Source organism: Sparus aurata, chromosome 11 (genome assembly GCF_900880675.1).
Source record: "Sparus aurata chromosome 11, fSpaAur1.1, whole genome shotgun sequence".
Classification (NCBI taxonomy): domain Eukaryota; kingdom Metazoa; phylum Chordata; class Actinopteri; order Spariformes; family Sparidae; genus Sparus; species Sparus aurata.
Genome location: NC_044197.1, coordinates 21,498,738 through 21,517,946, shown reverse-complemented (window position 1 = coordinate 21,517,946; position 19,209 = coordinate 21,498,738). Strand labels below are relative to the sequence as shown.

General features: G+C 40.5%; 1 protein-coding gene across 5 annotated transcripts in view; it reads left to right on the top strand.

The window, feature by feature from the left end:
- mast3b (microtubule associated serine/threonine kinase 3b) overlaps positions 1–19,209 on the top strand; it is a 39,162-nt gene that overhangs the window by 2,330 nt on the left and 17,623 nt on the right. For 2 of the 5 annotated variants that reach the window (XM_030432896.1, XM_030432895.1), the window contains exons 2-7: positions 1,041–1,130; positions 8,960–9,048; positions 11,953–12,025; positions 15,290–15,310; positions 15,605–15,683; positions 17,766–17,923. In XM_030432896.1, the coding sequence (XP_030288756.1) occupies positions 1,041–1,130; positions 8,960–9,048; positions 11,953–12,025; positions 15,290–15,310; positions 15,605–15,683; positions 17,766–17,923 (510 nt within the window). Of the gene's footprint in view, positions 1–1,040; positions 1,131–4,712; positions 5,180–8,959; positions 9,049–11,952; positions 12,026–15,289; positions 15,311–15,604; positions 15,684–17,765; positions 17,924–19,209 lie in introns of those variants that run through there. The other 3 variants (XM_030432899.1, XM_030432897.1, XM_030432898.1) reach the window with 2 other exon arrangements.

Here is a 19,209-nt window from a genome sequence, read left to right as displayed (position 1 = left end):
CGTTAAGGTGTTGAAATGGGAGAAGACATTTTGAAATTGTACAGTCTGAGGGTTTGTTTGTGTAGGGTGCCCAGGAAGCCGACGTCACATGTAGTATATAGTTAGATTTACCAGGTGTTAGTCACTCCCTAACACTGCTTAGGGCTTCAGGGTGAAAATCTGTCAAGGGTAACTTAAAATGTCTCTCTGCCACTGCAAAACCTCCATATTTAAGAGCCCGCTCATGGTTTAAACTTTTCTAACAGTCAGTGTCTTTTATAACACCCAATTAAAGCCACATTATGTATAAATCGGCATTTTGATGCGATTTGGCGCCCCCCGCAGTTTCCGAGTGCAACAACACTGTCGTAAATAGGCACCCCAGGACAGACGTGACTACAAACAAAAGCCATTACGTCATGACAGTGTTGTGTTGAAAACATGTGTGTTGAAATAAACATGTATGTAACGTTGTGACTCCATTCACCCTATTACAGGACACTGCACCATCAACATGATTATGAAGCTGTGATTCTAAGGTTAAAAAGTTACACAGCGTTGCTTTAGATATCAGCACTTTGCAACTGAGGTCTCACAACTTCCTGTCGTGTGTGCTGTGATTTTAAAGAAAAAGCATTTATCTTCACCTTTATTCCCGTTTACACTCACTCACATGATTTGTTGTGAGATTGAATTCATATCTGGCGGAAGGAAAAAAAAGAAAAGTTAGGTGCACCAGTGAAACCAGTGTGAAGAGTGAGTCTGAAGCCCTGCTGTTGAACGTTGCATTGGGTGCAAAGTAAATATGTGTTGGACCATGAAACTTCCGTTAGGGTTTGTTGACACGCAGCTGCTAACTTCCTGTGGTGTAACCAGCTAATCGAATGCAGCCAGTGTTGCATTCAGCCACCATGCAACAGACTGTGTCGTGTCAGCCAGTGACATGCGGACATCAATCTCTCACCCTCGACCTGAGCTCCCCTGCTGACAGTTGACAGGCACCGGCGCGCTGAGGTGCTGAGTCAGCGCACTAATCCATGCCAACATGTCTTGCCTTACAGTTTGTCGCCCACTTGCCAGAGCCCCACACTCCTGAGCCCATGCAGCCCCTGCAGCCCCTGCAGCCCCTTACAAACACTTCATCCCTGGAGGTAAGACAGCTCACACCCACACTGTTTCTACAGACTGAACATGTCGAAAAAGTTTCTGATCAGTTTACCACAACACAGAAAATAGTCTTATTAAAGCTGGACTGTGGAACTTTTAGGTCTTTTACATTCAAGCCAAACGAGTTCACGCCTCCACCTTCCAGATAAATCTCTCTCTCTGTATTTTGCAGTCCACCAGAGTTTTGAAATGAGGTGTCTGTTGAGACACCCTGCGCTGGCAAACGCATGGTGTGGGGAGCAACCGTTGTTAAGGAGTTGCCACAGCAACTCTGGCAGAGAAACCTAACTGCCACAGGGGGGAGACAAAAGTTTCACACTGCAGGTTCAAGCTGCTGACCAAAAACTGTTAAAAATACCTAAAAGAGCCATACTTGTGCACTGCTTTGAACGTCTTTTTAGTAACATAAATGAATACTGGTAATATAATTTTATTTTATTCAATCCCACGCACACCTCACTATAGAGAACCAAGTGTGTATTAATCCACTGTCGAATATAGTCCTCAACAAACAAACCATTTACATCCTGTTTGCTAAAAACTACTGTGCCCACTGTGATTTTTACAAAGCTCTCCAAAAATAAAACTATATTTTTGACTCATTTTTAAAGATTTACATTTTCAGCAGTGACAAATGGGCTGAGATTTATAGACAGGGTGGTTTAAAAAAAAAAGTTAGTCCACAATGTAACACTTTTTGGTGTAATATAATATAATCATACATGTGTTTCAGATTGTTATACAATTTTGATTTAATTGGTTATTTGGTAAAACGACTGAGAGTAAATGACTGAGCTTTGAAACAGCAAACAATCTTTGCACAAGTCCATCTAGTTTTAGCAGCTATCCTGCTGCTTTCAGTCGTATGACTCCATCTTTTCATTTGGACATCAGCAGTTATATGACACCTGCTGCTTAATTTGCAGAAGAAGATGGCGTGATATGATTGAAAGCTCCAGAACAGCTGCTAAATGGACCTGGTGGTGTTTTTGCTCATTATTTTAGGACCTGTATTTAAAAAGATGATAAATTCACAAAGATGTCATGAAAGAGAAATTATTTGGCTTAGAGATGGCAGACAATAGATTGATGTGTATGATAAATGAGATGTGCATGACAGATCGGATCAGTATGACATAAAGATCATGTTATGCTGTTGAAGTGTTTGCTGAGAGCTTTTCAAATTGCAAATGAAGTAAAATGAACAGCTAATTCAAATGTTTTCTGATGTGTGGTTTTCCAGTTGACCGATTAACACTTGAAAAAGCGTAAAATATAAATGGTAATAAGCAATAAGTCTGAGTTGTTTTTTTGTTTTGTTTTTTACATATAAAGTGCTTCAGTTTCAACAGAGGAGACCTATCATTTACTAGTTGTCTCTAAGTCTAGGTGGGTTGCTTGGCAACCGTGCTGGGTGCTGTGGAGGAAGGCAACACTGCAAACAGAGGCGGCTGCATCCAGCATGTTTCTGTGAGCTGTGCTAGGCTGTCACACCACACACACCAAGCGGCAATGAATCCCATTTTTTTTCTGTCGAAAAATGAGCAATTGTTTGTGGGGATGCAAAAAATCTCTGATGCGATAAACCTGTGCTCCTTCGCACGAGACGAGTTTTCACACAGTATAAATAATCTGGTTCCACAGTTTGGCAGATTGCAGACCGTTGGCATCGTTTTTCACAGCATTTTGCATTAGCGATCCCCGTGTTTGTTTCACCATCCAGACATGTGTTCATCCTCTTGCAACAAATTCTGTACTTGTATGCAAGAAAATGCTTCCCCACGACCACCTTTGATTCTGATGCACTGAATATGTTACGGTTATCTGGATGGCAGTGGTGACGTGGACTATGAACTTTGTGTCGTTTTATAGAAAAAAACATGAAATGTAGTAAAGCAAAACGAAAATGTAGTCAAATCAATTCTTAAATTAGGATTCATACATACATCCTATATTGTGTAAACCCTAAAGGTACAACATGCAGTGGGATGTACCATTGTTTAAAACTTGTGCAAGGATCCTTCCTCTGCCAAACTACTCATGGTTTAACCCAACAACATCTTGCGCTGCTTTTAGGTTCCGTAGGAAATTGCTGCAACAGTATGAGTGAGTACAGAGGTGAATATGACAAGAGTGTTTCTATAGCAATGCTTCTGACTATTGTTAACGTTGACAAAATAGTCTGCAGTTAACCGCACATCATACCAGGGGTTATACCTTTAATGTCTCAAAACAGGCAGGCAAGACTGATGTCAAGAAGTCAAAAGTAACTCATACGTTGAGATTCAAACCTATTGCTTACCCATTTTTCCATTTCCAAGGTTAACTCTTTCACAGTGGCGTGAGTGCATTTCCACTGTACCCTGTTAGAAGGGGGTAACTGTACTAATAAATAATGGTGCGGAGCAGACCTCTTATCATATCTACCCCTCAGCTGTTGGGTAATATATAAATAGTCGAGATGTTGACTAGAGAAAAAGTTCTGTTCAGCTTTGAGTTGTTTTGCAGCACTTGTGCAATGTAGGAGTCAACACGCTGTGGAGCTTAGTTTTACTCCTACAATCTTTAGCAGCCTCAGTTCTTTGGTCTGCTCTCCTTCACAGTGTGATCTATTTCAGCAAGCCTCTAGTAAAATCTGTCCAGGGACAACAAAGGCTAACTCTTGCCCATTTAGCATTGTCCCGATAAAGACAGATACAGTCAACTGGGCACCTTATTACACTGTGACCAATGTGTCTACAGGTTAACAGTACAACCTACATATTAAAAAAATGCAATATTAGAAATATCCTGCAATATCCTGCTTAAAAAGTATTTTTCTTTGTGGTCAAATTTATTTATACAGCACATTTCATACCCAAAGGAAACCAAAAGTTTTCTTTTTCTTTGTTGAGATAAGATAATCCTTTATTAGTCCCACAATGGGGAAATGTGCATTGTTACAGCAAAATATGAACAAGATAAAACACACACAAGAGTTAAAAAGTGTTTACGCCATTGCACAGTGGTATTGCAGATAGGGATATTGAAATTTCACAGTTGAACCTCAGTTACATAATACAAAAAAGCCAGATATTGCAAGCTCTTTCAATGGTGCAAAGTGTAACATTTAACCAATAATAACGATGCACTTTAATATAGAGTTCAAATTACTACTGCGTGCTGTTGGTAAAGGGTTGATAACTAGTTGAAATGGTGCTATCGAAGTACAACAGTAATGAATGGATGTTGACTGAACAAGATGAAGCTGTTCAACTCCTGGTATGGGAACAGTTTCATCTCTTTCAGTCGACCAATTTTAAAATGAAGATTTCCCGCTTTGCTTGCTTGTATAGCATTATAAATACCATACCATCATGTATTTTTTTTGGCCAGTGGTTAGGTTTTGTGAAACTGAAGACAAAATGCAATTCTGCACTTTGTTTTTTCAGGTTATTTTCTATTCTTGGGTTAGATGGCTATCATGATGTATCGTCAGATAGTTGTCTTGCAGTGACACTTGTAGACTAAATGGTTCATGCAGCATTGAGGAGCCAGAGGTAACGAGCAGCACTTGAACGCAGCATCAGGCTCACGTTAGCTCACACGGATTCACACACACACACACACACACACGCAGCCAGCAGCAGCGTCTGTGTTCGAACTAAAGTGTGCCCCCGCCGTTTGAACGCGATTCCACACCGGATAACCTGACATGGAGGTGATGTTACGGGGACAAGACGGCGGCCAGAGAGCCGACCGCAGGATGTGAAGGCAGCTCGGGAGCCGCTGGGTCTAACACGAGGCAGACGGTGTGAATACAAAAGGAACCGCCGAGGAGAGGAGACGATGGTGGGGAGAGCAGCGGCAGCAGCAGCGGCAGCAGCAGCGGGAGCGGGCTTCTCAGCGTCCTCAGCCTCAGCTTTCTGAAACCACCATTAACTTGAAATACAAGAATATCCTCCAGCATGTCGGATCCGAGCCACTGGACCGCGGTGCCGAACCAGAACAAGTCGCATTATGTTCCGGGAGCGTTGCTGAAGCGTTCGAAAAGGTAGTTATCACGAGTTGGGATGTGGAGCATCAGGCTAGTTCGGTTCGTTTTGGCTTTCGCTGTGTTGAAATGCTAGCAAATACGTTTTATCCACCACAGCTGGTCTTTACAGGTCTTCATTCATGTGAACGTTATTTGGAAACAAACACAATTTTAAGCTATCTCCGTGTGCGCCACCGTTAATCCTGTGTGTGTTCAGTTTAACGCTTCAGTTTGTGTCGCTTTGTTCATAAAATAACACTTCTGAGGAGAGCCAACACAGTTTACAGACAGCACCGGCTCCTAACATTCACATCACATCACATTCTCCAAGGTAGTGACACACACATAGTTGTCTTTGTTGTCTGTTATGTCCCATTCACTGTAACTATGAGCTGAGTTTGTTCGACAACTCAAAGTTGGGTAACGTTAAAGACAATAGAAGGTCTTTTTATATGGAGACAAGTCTGCTTTTACACTGTTTCTGTTTGTATTGGCATCTACTGGTGTGATGATGATTACTGTCTGGAGGTCAGAGTTAACTGTTTGTCATGTTTACTCTCAGATGACTGGAGATAAAACCTGCAGCTGTTCACTGTCTGATAAGAGGCCATGTCACTGACTGAACTGACACGTCTGTGGCATGTTTACTGTTGACTAAAGCGGATTTTAGTGTTTCATCTGTCAAATATCCCATTGATTTTTTTCTTATTTTATTTCTTTAGAATGTCAGAAGTGAGTGAAATATGCGCAGTATAATCTTCCAGAGTCAAAAGTTCTGCCATCAAAGAGCCTGTTCACAATTTGCAATCGTATAAAACAGAGAAAATCTGCACATCCTCAAATTTGAGAAGCTGGAAACTGCAAATACTTTTTGTGGCTGCAAATCAACCATTATTTTGTCAGTTGATCTGCAGATTTGATCTCTAATTTAGAGGGGCTCTATGTCACAATTTATAAAAATGTGCACATACTAATCTTTTTTTTTTTTTTTTGTCAAATGGGGCTGATTGTAAGGTGACGTAAAAAATGAGACCTCCCTCATCTCTCTCGCTTGCTTATACCAAGCCTGTGGACGATACGTTGAAGTTCTTTATTGCTGCTGGACTCCAGATTTCTTTGAGAAAGACTCGGGTTAGAGATTCTGAGACAAGTCCAAAGAATGAGACGGTGTGCACGTTCTCATGTGCCTCGTCTCACTGCATCTCTCCGCTCCTCTAACAGAGAGCAACAGCAGCATTAACTAACGACTGGCTTCCAGCACTACACAGAAGGTCCACAGAGCCCCTTGAATCTTGTGATCTATAAGATGTCTCCTGGAGTCAAAGGTCTTCAAATTCCTGGTTTTAGCAGTCCAAACATCATATATACTCAATTTTGACGCTTAATGCCAAGCTGGAGCCACACAATGTTTGGCATCTTTACTTTATTTTATTTTAATTTTATTTATTGAGTTATCATTATAGCACTACTGAACTGTGCACCCTTGGGTCACAAAAAACCTGCTCAGTTGATTGTCACTGGTCAAATTTTGCCCTTTCTTTTGAGAACCAGAGGATTTAGCACTCCCTCCCTCCTTCCGTTTATATATACACACACACACACACACACACACACACACACACACAGCGTCCTGGACATCTGTGGCTCAAGCTGGACCTGCTGCTGTTGTCTGTGCACACAGTCCCTTCAGCCTCCAGTCTGTTGACAGGAGGTTTCCTCTTTGTGTTTTGGCTCTCATCAGTTTTCCCTCTTGGGCTGACACGGCCATGCTGGTGTGTCACGCATCTGCCTGCAGATTAGAGTTGTAGTTACATAAACATTTCTCAAGGCAGAGCAGCTCTGAAGGCGGAAATAATCTCATCGGTTAAGGTAAATCTCAGTGGGCAGAGACAAAGAAATCTCACTTCTTACAGCTAAGTATCATAAGCCATCAGCTGTACCACCTCACCATGAATTGTGTATTTTTGGTAACTGCAGAAACTGCGAGTGTTGAAAGGATTTTCAGAAACTTTAGTTCTGCTTGCGGTTAACAGCATCCTGTCCATCTCACGAGTGCATTGCTCTTCAGAGCTTAGAATACAAATACGGTAACTTTCTTTTTATGAATTTTGTATGGCCACCAGAGATGGGTGGTGGATATTCAGGTAGGAAATACAAAAGGTGCAAGCTGATATGATGAGGCCAAACTCTCAGCTACTGTGTGAACAAACCTTCCAGTATCATTAATTGTGTATATCTTGAATGATGAGTCTGCAGCTATTTGGATAAAGCAGTTTCGGAAAAATACTCCACATTGTCAGGTCTCAAACATCTCTAATGGCAGTCAGTCAAACAGAATATCTTTTAGGTCTTGGTTGGTCAGACAATATTTGAAGATGTCACCTTGTTGTAATCTGCATTTTTTTCACAATGTTTCGACAATTTATAGGCTAATTGTTTAAACAGAATAACAATCATTGATGAAACCAATTGCTAGTTGTAGGGATAGGACACAATATCGATACAGCAATATATTGCGTTGTCTTGCAATATGATTATCGATACACTGGCACCACTGTTGAAACATTCAGTGGCTCTAAACAGATTCCCCTGACAATATGACTTACCTGTGTCACTACTCTATAACTCCTTCTAGTTTAAACTTACTTTACACATATTGAAAATTGCTGCTATAAAACTATTCTAAAAAATGGAACTAAAAAAACGTCGAAATGTTTTATGGGAACATCTGTATGATTTAAAAATAAAAAATAAAAAAAAAAAACATCCTCGAGAGAGGATAACAAATTGTATAACAAAGAAACTGGACTTCCTTGCACATTTTCACCACTCATAGTTTAAACCCAGCCTACCAATTTGCATACAAACACAGAAATGTCTTGACGTTATTCAGGCTTAGTCACTGTGTTAGAATAGTTCCAGCTTAGTGGATCACAGTCTGCTACTTTGGAGGTCAAGTGTCTTCTTAATCTGCCCAATGTTAGTCTCCCATACAGTGTCTCTGTGTCCACAAGCTGCTGCTCAATGCACTCACTAACATACACTTAAATATAAATACATGCTGAAAATTGCATGAGTCAAACGTGTAATTATGGGGTGGATAAAACCAAGGGATGAAATGATTACACCCAGCTAAAAAGGAATATACCAAGTTATTTTCCATCTAGATTTCATTATTATTCAGCTTAGCTGCTCAGTGATAAAAAGAAACACCAGAATCATCCATGTTTTTCCTCCAGTGCTGCATGCCAACATCATAACAGTTTTTTTGTTTTTGACATTAATTTCAAGGTGAGGAAAAATTAAACTTTTAGAAGTAACTTGCTGGAAAATTAATGACAAGAAATACGGAAACATTATGCACAAGTTATGGCAGAAGAATGTAATGCCGCTTTTCCGGTTGCGCTTTTGGCTTGAGCCAAACTGAGTGTTGGGCTGCAGTGCCGAGTCAAACCGAGGAAAGCAAGGCCCCTAGATGTAATCGAAAAATTGCATAACGGACACAAAATAGCCCAACACACCTGCCTAGCATAGTTTACCCATGTGACAAATGGGAGTCTTTTCATCTTGATTCCTTATATTGTTCCTTTTTGTTTTTCATATTTCAAACCCACATGCTACTCAATGAAAACTACTAACAACCTTTAATTGCTGTGAATGTTAAGAATTAAAACACATCATTTCACTCAATAAGCTAACTACCACCATAACTTTTCCATTCAAATTGTGATGACAGATAGAGATGAGTGATTTGTGTTGATCTTGGCAGTCAGTTGACTTTCTCTCTTTGTCTTTCAGCTGTCGCAGCAGCAACAGGAAGAGCCTCGGTGTTGGGACGCCATCGCCCACGCTGTCCCGGCCGCTCTCTCCGCTCTCACTCCACACCGGTAGGATTTAATGCAACGTTTGGTAACCTTTAATCCCAGCAAGTCCTAGCAGGAGCACTGCAAAAAAAAAAAAAACATATTGATATTGCCGTCGGCCCTGGCTCGGTATCCTCGAGCAAGTCACTGCATTGGCCAATCAAATGGATGCACGTGCACAGAGCAGATAAAATGCTGTGTTGTAATGTACTCATTTACATTTGATCTCACAAGCACAGAGTCGAATGAGAAAACTATTGAAGTCTTGATAACCAGACATTGGTTTTAACAACTTTGCCTGAAAAAAGTTTGAAGTGCAGTTAGATGTCCTTGAAGTATTTGTCTTTAAACTCACTTTTCTGTTTTTTAATCCAGCTGTGCACTGCAGCCCATTGCATTGTTTCTCCATCCCAGTTCTAATGATTTAAACTCAGCTGGATGGACTCTAGCTGTGCTGTTCTGCATGTCCATGCTGAGACTGAGTTATTGCTAAATAACAGTCGAAATGACTCCCAAGTTTAAATTGTATTGTTCTCACTTGACCACTGGAGATGAAATAATGAGCATCAAACAGGCTTGGTGTGAACACAGTACCAGACCTTCTCAGAAATCACATTTTTCACATTTTAACTGTATGAAAACATTCAGTTTCACTGTGTTTGGTTAATGACATCTCATGAAATTGCAAATGAACACATCGCTGTCTGTCATGTAGCCTGCTGCCAGCGTATCTGCTCTGCTAACATTAGTGTTGGTAAGATGGAGGGCACCTTGGCAAGGCCACACGATCACTAATACAAGATTAAGCTTGTTCAACTACAACTTGTAATCCGCACCACAGACAGTATCTGGATGACACGGCATAATATTCGGATGACCTGCAGTACACTTGCTATCGAATGTTATTATATTATTTTGACAGACTAAGTATGTTAAAGAAAGTAATTACTAATGTAATTTCATTGCTGATTTGTGTGGTGTTAATAGGCCATGGTTAGAGCAGAACAGAATGAAAGAGGTGACTTGCAGATTAGAAAATGACTAACGAAAGAAAGAGATGACCCACCCATTTTCATTATTCAACAAGACGAACCCTTTTTCCACTTTTTGTACTTACACAAAACAGCTAGAGGATTCCAATTAGATGATTAAGACCAATGACTGAAAGTCATTCATGTGATTATAGCCTGACTGAGACTGTATTTTTGAGGCTGTAACTGATAATAATGATTATGTATTGGCTGATTATTTATTTTTTTAACATGAGCACAAAACATATGGATCTTTTCCAGGTGTATATCCCAAGTTTTGAATTTAATTTAGTTTGTTTTAAATTGCATTCACATTTCCCTCACCTGCGTGTTTTCCTTGTGTCTTTGTCCCTCCCACTGATGATTATTTGAGAGACACAAGTACTGTAAACCATGCGGGGAGAGCTGGAACAAGGAAATATTTTTACAGAATTAATAAGATAGATAAGATATCATTTCTTCTTATCGCAAGTGACATCTGCCATCTTGTTAAAATATGGCAGAAGTGGGGCTAGAATCAGAGTATTCAATGCATCATGGTGTTCAGCTGAAACTTTTACGGGAAGGGTACTGTTGTGTATCCTTGCTCATGACTCCTCAGAGATCCCGTCTCACTCCTCGGGGGAGCAATAAGAGCTTTTCGACAGCCTGTAAGATCCATGATCAGAATTACTTCTGGATCAAACAAGTATCGAGGAACTCAGAAATATCAAATTGGAGACTTGGGATATGTACCCCTAGATTCATCTTTTGTACTCCCTGGTGGACAAACTATGTAAGGGAGACAGTAGCTGTGTGTCCCAATTCAGGGGCTGCAACCTTCAAAGGATGCATTTGAAGGCCAGTTACGTCGCAATGCTGCACAAAGGCTGTCCCAATTCGAAGGCTCCTTGAAATTCACCCTACGAATGCAGCCTTCTTTTCCCTCTTTTTGAAGGATACACTGCTACTATCCTTCGCGGCCTCCCATATCCCAAGATTTTTGCGTAATCCCTTATCTGCTATTTCTGTACATTAATTTAGTTTTAATTATTGGAGGGCATGTACACCAACACAATATATCTGAAATCATTTATTGTCAGCCGGGCAGATGTACTTGTTGAGCTCTGATTATTATCAGAATATTGAAAATAAGGTGTGGTCTATCATCATCACTCAGTTCTGGTTCAGCCTCTGCAAAACATATAGACCTCCCATTTGCAGTTTTTCATGTTGCTGAAGGAAGTGGTGTTTTAAACAAGAATGTTTTGGGTCATTCATTTTGACTTTGTATTGTCTGAATTGGTATCAGCTTGAAGAAAGTGTTAAGATAATTGAATGAAAGGTAATTTCTAAATAGTTGCTCTGTGAATCAACAATAGTACAGACAGTGTACAGCCCCTTGAAGCCATGAAGCAGCTGCACTCTATGAAAAGAGTTTTGGTCGAGAGCTCTTCATACCAGCAGTATGTGGACATGCTCCCTTTTGAACTCAATTATTCCGAGGATTATCTAATCAATGAGTGCAGTGAGGCTCTAATTTGGTCTCTCTCTTGTGTCCTAATTGATGCTCAACCGCTTGCATGTAAACGAACCACAGACTCCAGTGTAACCCAGACCTCCAGACTCTAGTGAGACCAAATTGCCTGAGGCTTCCCCCAGGAATTAAGAATGTCCCCAGATAAGTGCTGTAATGTTTGTAAAAGTAATACCAAGATGATATATTGGACCTGTTTGAGGTGCCGGTTAATGCTGCTGGGTTTTGCAGTGATTGAGGGTTCCTGCATAGCCATGATGTCACCCTTTTGGAACATTTCCACTTAAATGCAACCATGTGGTTGTCTCTGTTCTATTTTCATGTGTGTATTATTACAGTTGTGAATGGTTCCCTATAGTAACTTTGTCTTTTCTCTGTCAGCTGCGAGCAGCCCTCTGGACAGCCCTCGAAATGTGTCGACCAGTGCCTGCCTCAACTTTCCATTTGCCCGAAGGTACGTCAACACTATTGCAAGTCTTTTTCCACTTAGATGGATACATTTTCTTTGTCAAATCGGAAGGACCTCAAATTACCATGATTGTACTGTACGTCAACAGTTTATGATAAGGGTAACTTTTAAGTTTACAGGGCTGTAATTTTACATTTTCTAAATACCTTTGGATAGTTTCTTGGAAATAGAATTTCCATTAAAGAAGAAGTCTAAGAGGAAGATAGTAGTCATGCATACATTCATATATTATTGGAAACTGTTTACCTGTGAACCTTCTGCACTGACAAAAAGACCTCTAGCCTACATTTCATTGGTGTGACTCAGCAAATGTAGACTGATTTAAGCCTGATATTGACCAAACATTTAATGCAGCATTCTCCTCCCTTTACTCTATCTGTGTGCCAGTATTCTTAAAATCCCTACGGGAAAAAAACAACAACATCCTCCAAGCTAGCGGTCTTCATGCTCGAAGTTACCCTAACCTGGTCCCTAACAGAGCAAACATGAACAAGCTATCAGTCGTAATCGGGGATTTAGCCATTTTAATGTCAAGGCTTGCCTCCTGACTTGCAGCCAGTCTTTTCTCCAGCACTGACGCAGCGCTGTGGAGATACAGTAGATGTGGCAATGAGAGACTATCAATGCAGCAGCAATTATATGGAATTATTTTTTGGGAAATGTAATAATGAAACAGTGACTGTAGTTTTCCTAAAATGAATTTGTATTTGCACTATAAATAAAATAAACCACTTTTAAATAACGCCAAGTGGTACAAAGTCTTCTACAAAGGCATTTTATTCAAAGACTTTCAAGAAGTTTTAAGTATGGTTTTCAACCTACAGCAGCACGTTTTTTTTACTGCTCTTGAAGAAAGCAAGTGAATATGGAGAGACTCGAGCCAATGTCTGCCTTTTATTAATTTATTTGTGGGCACTATACAAAATGTAGGGATTTTATCAATAAAATCCTGTTGAGCTTTGCAGAAGTATTTGATCCATGCATCATGACCACTTAAAATTACAGGACTCACAGTCAGTTTTGATTCGCGTAGCTCCTGTTTACAAGTCCTAGAGCTGTGTAATTTGACAGCGTGAACCCAAGTGAACCAAATACAAATTTGCATTCTAAAGAATTAAATAAATCTAATGCGTGATCACACACTGAGGGTTTCCTGTGAGACGCAGCATCTGTGTGAGTGTGCTGGGACAGAGGCAGGCACTCTGGAAGCTGTGGAGAAGCAATAGCAAGGTGATTGAGTCTGACTCAGCCTGGAGCGTTCGCACCTCAGCCAGCCGACTCCTGCTCAGCAGGATGAGTGCAGTTAGGTAGAGGGTACCCTCGAAGCCCACTCACACATCATTCAACCTGGTTCCCATGGCAACATGCTTGTATCGCTTCAGGCATGTGTAGCCTAAGTGACTAAAGCGGCACCTTGAAGAAACCCAAGAACACTCGTTAAAAACTTGTGATCAATTCAGGTGCTTTGTCCTAAAATACGACGGGAGCGAGACAGAAAAATACACCTCCTCAGAGAAAATCAGTGTAAAGCCCTTTAAATAGTATAATACTATCTGGATGAAACTTTATAATTGAGAAAAGTAATCAGTTGCCTCACTATCAGCACCAAGTTATAGACAAACTTGGGGACAAGTTCAACCTCCTCAGGCATCCAACACAGCCTGTGCAGGATGGACCCAACACCTTGCAGGACGATCAGTGGGCCTGTACATGTAGAAGTAGAACTAAGGTTACATCCAGTAACTACTCTTTTCCTCACTAATGCTAACTTCAGTGACACAGATTTGTGGAAGCTAAACAAAGCATGCCAATTTATCTGTTGTTATCTGCTAGAACCAACAAATGTCTTTATCTACTCTCACCATCTGAGGAAGTGAATACACAGTAGATTAACTGTATTTTGTCATTTTGTCCTGCAACAACTGAAAAACACTTACAGGCTAATGAATATGCTAACCATTTTACCTCGGACTGCTCTCTCAATGAGAGCCAGCAATGTGAAACACAAGCTGTCCTTTAAAACTCAAACTCAAGGATGAATCGTTGGTAGTGTCATAGCTGGAGCAATGTTGGAGTATATACTGTAGTATTAAGGGACAGTTGGGACAATTTGTTGGTAGATGTTGATGTTTTTTAGGTTGCTATTAATGCTAGCCGATTTCATAATGCAACGCAAGCTCAGCTGGCTCTGTAACGTTATACAATAGCTCCTTCAGCTCCATAATGGTCCTCACTGTGTTTGTCTGTTGCTGCTGCATGTAAAAGTACTTTGTAGAGTAGCCACTGATTATTGTACTTTGGATTTTTTACACACGGATGCTGTTGAGCTGCCTCATCCTAGCCCTCTGAAAAAGAATCACATTACATTTACTAATTAACCTACATTACTGGGCAGGCTGTGTCCTCGCTTCTCAGAACACATTTAGATCAATACAGTGTTTTTATTCCTATTTGAATCCAGTAATCACATACAATAATATTTATGTTTATCTTTTTCTTTGTACAGATATGTTCCCTTACATTCTCAATAGAGTGAGCAGAGGTAGCATCATGTCTTAGTGGAATATCCCTTTTATTTTATAATACTGTGATATCATACCATCACCCCAAAAACAAATGAAATACAGTGATATAAATTTTAAGTCAAATCGCCCCCTGCTAGAATGCTTTTTGAGCCCATATCAAGGCGTTAATCCACTGAAGTTGTCTTTAAATCAATATTTTGAAGTCATCTGGTCTATTTAAAATCACTCTTTCAGATCTTACTCATTCAGCCTTCTACAACAAATAGATTAAAATCTGTATGTTTTGGCACTGTTGGAGCTTTCTTTTAACCTTTAAGTTTATGTGGGAACTTCATTGCATAATAACTTCACTGTTTCCTCTGCTTGCAAGCAACATGCCAAATATTATAACACATAACCTTTTCGAGTTTTTATTTTTTTTCTCTCAGTTCAGTTTTGGTGCGTGTGTTTTTTTTTTTTCTCTTTGGAGACAAGATAGCCGGTCAGGCTTTGAAGTGGAGATTTGTTTCTGTTATGTAAAGTATATCCTCAAATTAATTTAGGTTGCGCACTAGTCCTTATATCTGGACAAATGAAAACTGGCAAGGAAGGCAACATTGTCAGAACTAATCCCTCAGCTGAATGCCAGGGGTCACAGGATCATTTGGCGCAAAAAATCCCAAAACTCACTGAAACCTCTTTCTTTTTGGTTTTGTCTTTCTCTCTGCTGCTGTCGTGATCTCAGTCACCTGGCCCGCGCTGACAGGTAGCTTCTTTCAGAATTCTTGCATCATGTCTGTTGGCTATTGTTTTATTTTTTTTCATCCTATGAAGGTTTATAGCTAGATTTGTAGAGAGCAAAATACTAAAGAGCGGCTCTGATTCAAATAACGACATAGAACCTTGTTATTTATATGATTTAGAAAAAGGAAATTAATTTCATGCTCTCGTAGTCACAGGCCTCCTCCATCGCCTGTTATGTAAGGAGTTTCGCATATGAAATGCTAACTAATGCCAATGCTGCTGCAGCTTACATAAGATACATGTCTGTTTCTCTCAGAGCTGAGGGCCGGAGATGGTCCCTGGCATCCCTCCCCTCATCTGGCTATGGCACCAACCCACCGAGCTCCACTGTCTCGGTAAGTCATCCCAAAACATGGCACCATCCTCCCCGGCCGATAAACGGCAGCCAGGCACTTCTAACACCTCGCTCAGCCCAAATAGCACATTCATGCTAATGCGTACGGATGCCAAGCCTGAGATGACAAACTGTTAATTGTTTTCCTCCATCATCTGCTTGAATTAGTCATTCTCCCAGTCTGTGGAACTCTGTGTTAGAAGTAGTCCACACAGTCTGTGTACAGGCATGTTAATGAGGAGATGATGTAATGTGTGTGTGTTTGTGTGTGTATGTGTGTGTGTGTACTCTCATAGTTTTAGTTATTAGATTACATACAGTAAGTGACAATATTTTATGACAGCTTTTCAACAAAACATCACATATTTGTCACATCATCACAATTTATGGATGGCTTCTTGTTTAATATTTCTTATTAACATCAGCTGTGGTTATTATGTTAACTTAGCTGAAAATCACATGTTTTTAGTTGTTGTTTTGTGTTTTACTGAATCATGTCTGAATTGGTGTTCAAGATATTTTGGAGGATAAATGTCAAAATATTCAGAAAATGTTTTTCACACCAACACACAAGAGTTTTTATATTATTTATAAAATATTCTCATAAACCTCTTTTTAAGATCACAGCATTACATAGAATAAAGCTGTGATTGTATTCATTTACAGCATGACGTAATGAGTTTGAACTCAGATGAACAGTTTGTAGCCGAGGAGTGTGTGCTCAGTCTATGGTGAAAGTCGGCCATGTGCAGCTATTATAAGGAAGTTTATTGGGCAGAACCCGGCAAAGGCCCAGAGGTCAGTGGAGACAATAAGGCTCTTCAGTGGCCCTCACTGCCCTCTTTATACTGAGGCATTAGAAAAAGACTTCACAGATGCTGTCCCTGTGGCCTTCTTCTGTTCAGGACACATGGGCTGTGAAATTAAACAGATTGCCGGCAACGTACAGCGCGTCTTGCTTAGTTTGAAAAGACTTCACTTCTTTCCTCGGTAAATATGAAACTTATTGGTGTGAATAAAGATGCCTCTGTTGGCTTCATTACTGTTCACACCCTCCCCAGAAGAAATTCTTCTTGTAATTGTTAGTTTATTGGGTCCATTTTCACTCTCTGACTACTATTCTATAGTCACACACCAGTTAAACTTGTGTGCCTCATTTAAATCCTCCACAGGTGTATTAACAGTTGGTTGGGCTTAAGTTGGCTTCTTGTCAGCAGAGAGTGCACTATGCTGCTGTCGTCATGAACTAGAAAGTAAATATGAAGTGAGTGGAAAATTCCTAACAGCAAAATGCTGATTTAACGGTGCTGGATGTAGTCATTTAACATAAATAAATGATTACCTCATTTATGATTACCTAATTTATTTTGGTCATTGAGACCATTAGTGAGAAAACAGTCAGCTTCTTCATTTTGACAGGCTCACATTTGAAGGAAACTTTGTTGCTGTTGCAGGACTGAAAAGTAGCAACGCCCTCTTTATAAAAGGAAGTAGCAGGATTTACTGGAACTGTGAATTTGAGTTTGACAAGCACAAAAGGCTACATTTAGCACCTTTTGCATCAGTCTTGACTTAAGTCGTTCCTATTTATCTCCACCTTGGCAACCAAGGCTGGATTAGTTCAGTTTGGAAAGTCTTTTGGGAAGTTTTTTGAACATGTTTTCTTTGCCAGCTGACTTTTGATGTGTCTCGTCAAGACCTTTCGAGTCTTAGTTTTTTAAGGACTCCACAAATAAATGTTGTTTGAATATAGCTGTCCAAACGTCACTATTCAATAATTTGTACTTTTATGTTGTTTTCTAACCATCTTAACCCAGTTAGCAGCTGCACAGTATTAAACTGACTACACAAGAGGGAAAAGTCCAGTACTAACATTTTAGTGTGCCGTTTTTGTTTCACGTCCTTCAGAATTTGAGTCATTATTCACAATTATCATACACTTTCGAATGATCTCAGGACTGTTGAAGAGATTGTGAATGTGATTTATATTTTGGCCTAATACCCAACAGATTTGAACCTGTTTAAGATAAAGAAAATTGCTTTTAAATTGGAGAAAATGATGAATCCCTCTTTGTGTCTGCAGTCTTCTTCGTCCTCCCAGGAGCGCCTTCACCAGCTTCCTTACCAGCCGACACAAGATGAGCTGCACTTCCTCTTCAAACACTTCCGCAGCACAGACAGCATGACCGACGAGGATGGGCGGCCCTCAACGGTCGTACGCCCTCGGTCTCGCAGCCTCAGGTAGCCAATCCTGAATTAATCTCCTTCTCATATAGGTTTTTTTCTTTCTGTATATTCATTTTAGGGAAATGGTGATCACATCTTCAGTATGAAGTGTGGGTTGGCCTCTTTTCTTGACTCTGATTTTAGTTTACGCAGCTAGTAAGAATACAGAAAGACATGGACTCACACTTAGACATTTTTTTTAAGCCTGTTTAACTGAAACAGATGTGACAATGATTTGCCCCCTCTAAGTGTCTGCTCCTGTGCCACAGATCATGTCTGAGATGAGTGAAAATGGCAACACTTGTGTTCACCACTTATATAGTCTGAACAAAACACTTATTTTACTGTCCAGGCTTAAGCAAGTGTTTTATGTTGTTTCCTGGCCTGTGATTAAATTAATGAAAATAATATTTTATACAAATTAAATGCAGAGTAATCCTTCCAAAAGGGATTAACTATCTGTTAATAGCGATAGTGTGTTTTGCACGATTCATGTTCCTTAGTCATTATGTCCTGGACGACTGTCAGATGTCATGATGTTGATATGACCAAGACAAATTCACAAGCACACAGCTTTTGGCGTCTCAAGTGCCTCGGATCGATTACACATGCCTGTTGGCTGGCGGGCAGGTGGAGCTCTGACTGCAGAGCTGTGTGGTTCTGACAACTTTTGTCTGTTGGCTCTGCTCTGCGCTGTTTGTGCGATGCCTCAGTGCTCTGTGTTCTGGCACCATGTTGTGCCGTGCGTGGGCATGCGAGCTAACAGAGCGCCTCAGGGATCTAGCTGCTGAACTGTAGTCGAGGGTGGGGGTGATTTAGGGGGGATGGGGGGGCCTGATGCAGAGAGTCATGGTGAGCTGCAGCAGTGTGTGTTGGGCAACAGCCATCCAGTCCAACAGAGGCGTCTTTCATGACAAAAAAAATGGCTTAGGGAGCCTGTTTGCATGTGATAGGTTTTCCCTCCATCTGTTCTATTTGAAGCTTCATCAAGCAAGCAAAATACGCCCGTCTTACAGCCTGAATACTTAAGCGGTGTTGCCGTAAATGACTAATTGAGCGATGCTGATGATTCACTTGGTTTGGACAGCGGTGTTGAAACATGTAAAGGAGAAACATCAAAACCTGACGGTGAAATCCACTCTGGTTGTAGATCTACCAGCGCAAGAGCCACTGAAATCGAATGTTGGCTCACAATATTGGTTTTCTGCAGGTTGTGATCAAAAGTACAACTGTAGATGTTGACCTCAAAAAACCTCTTTTTGTGTTTGTTTGGATGGGCTGAACTGTATCGACTGATACTG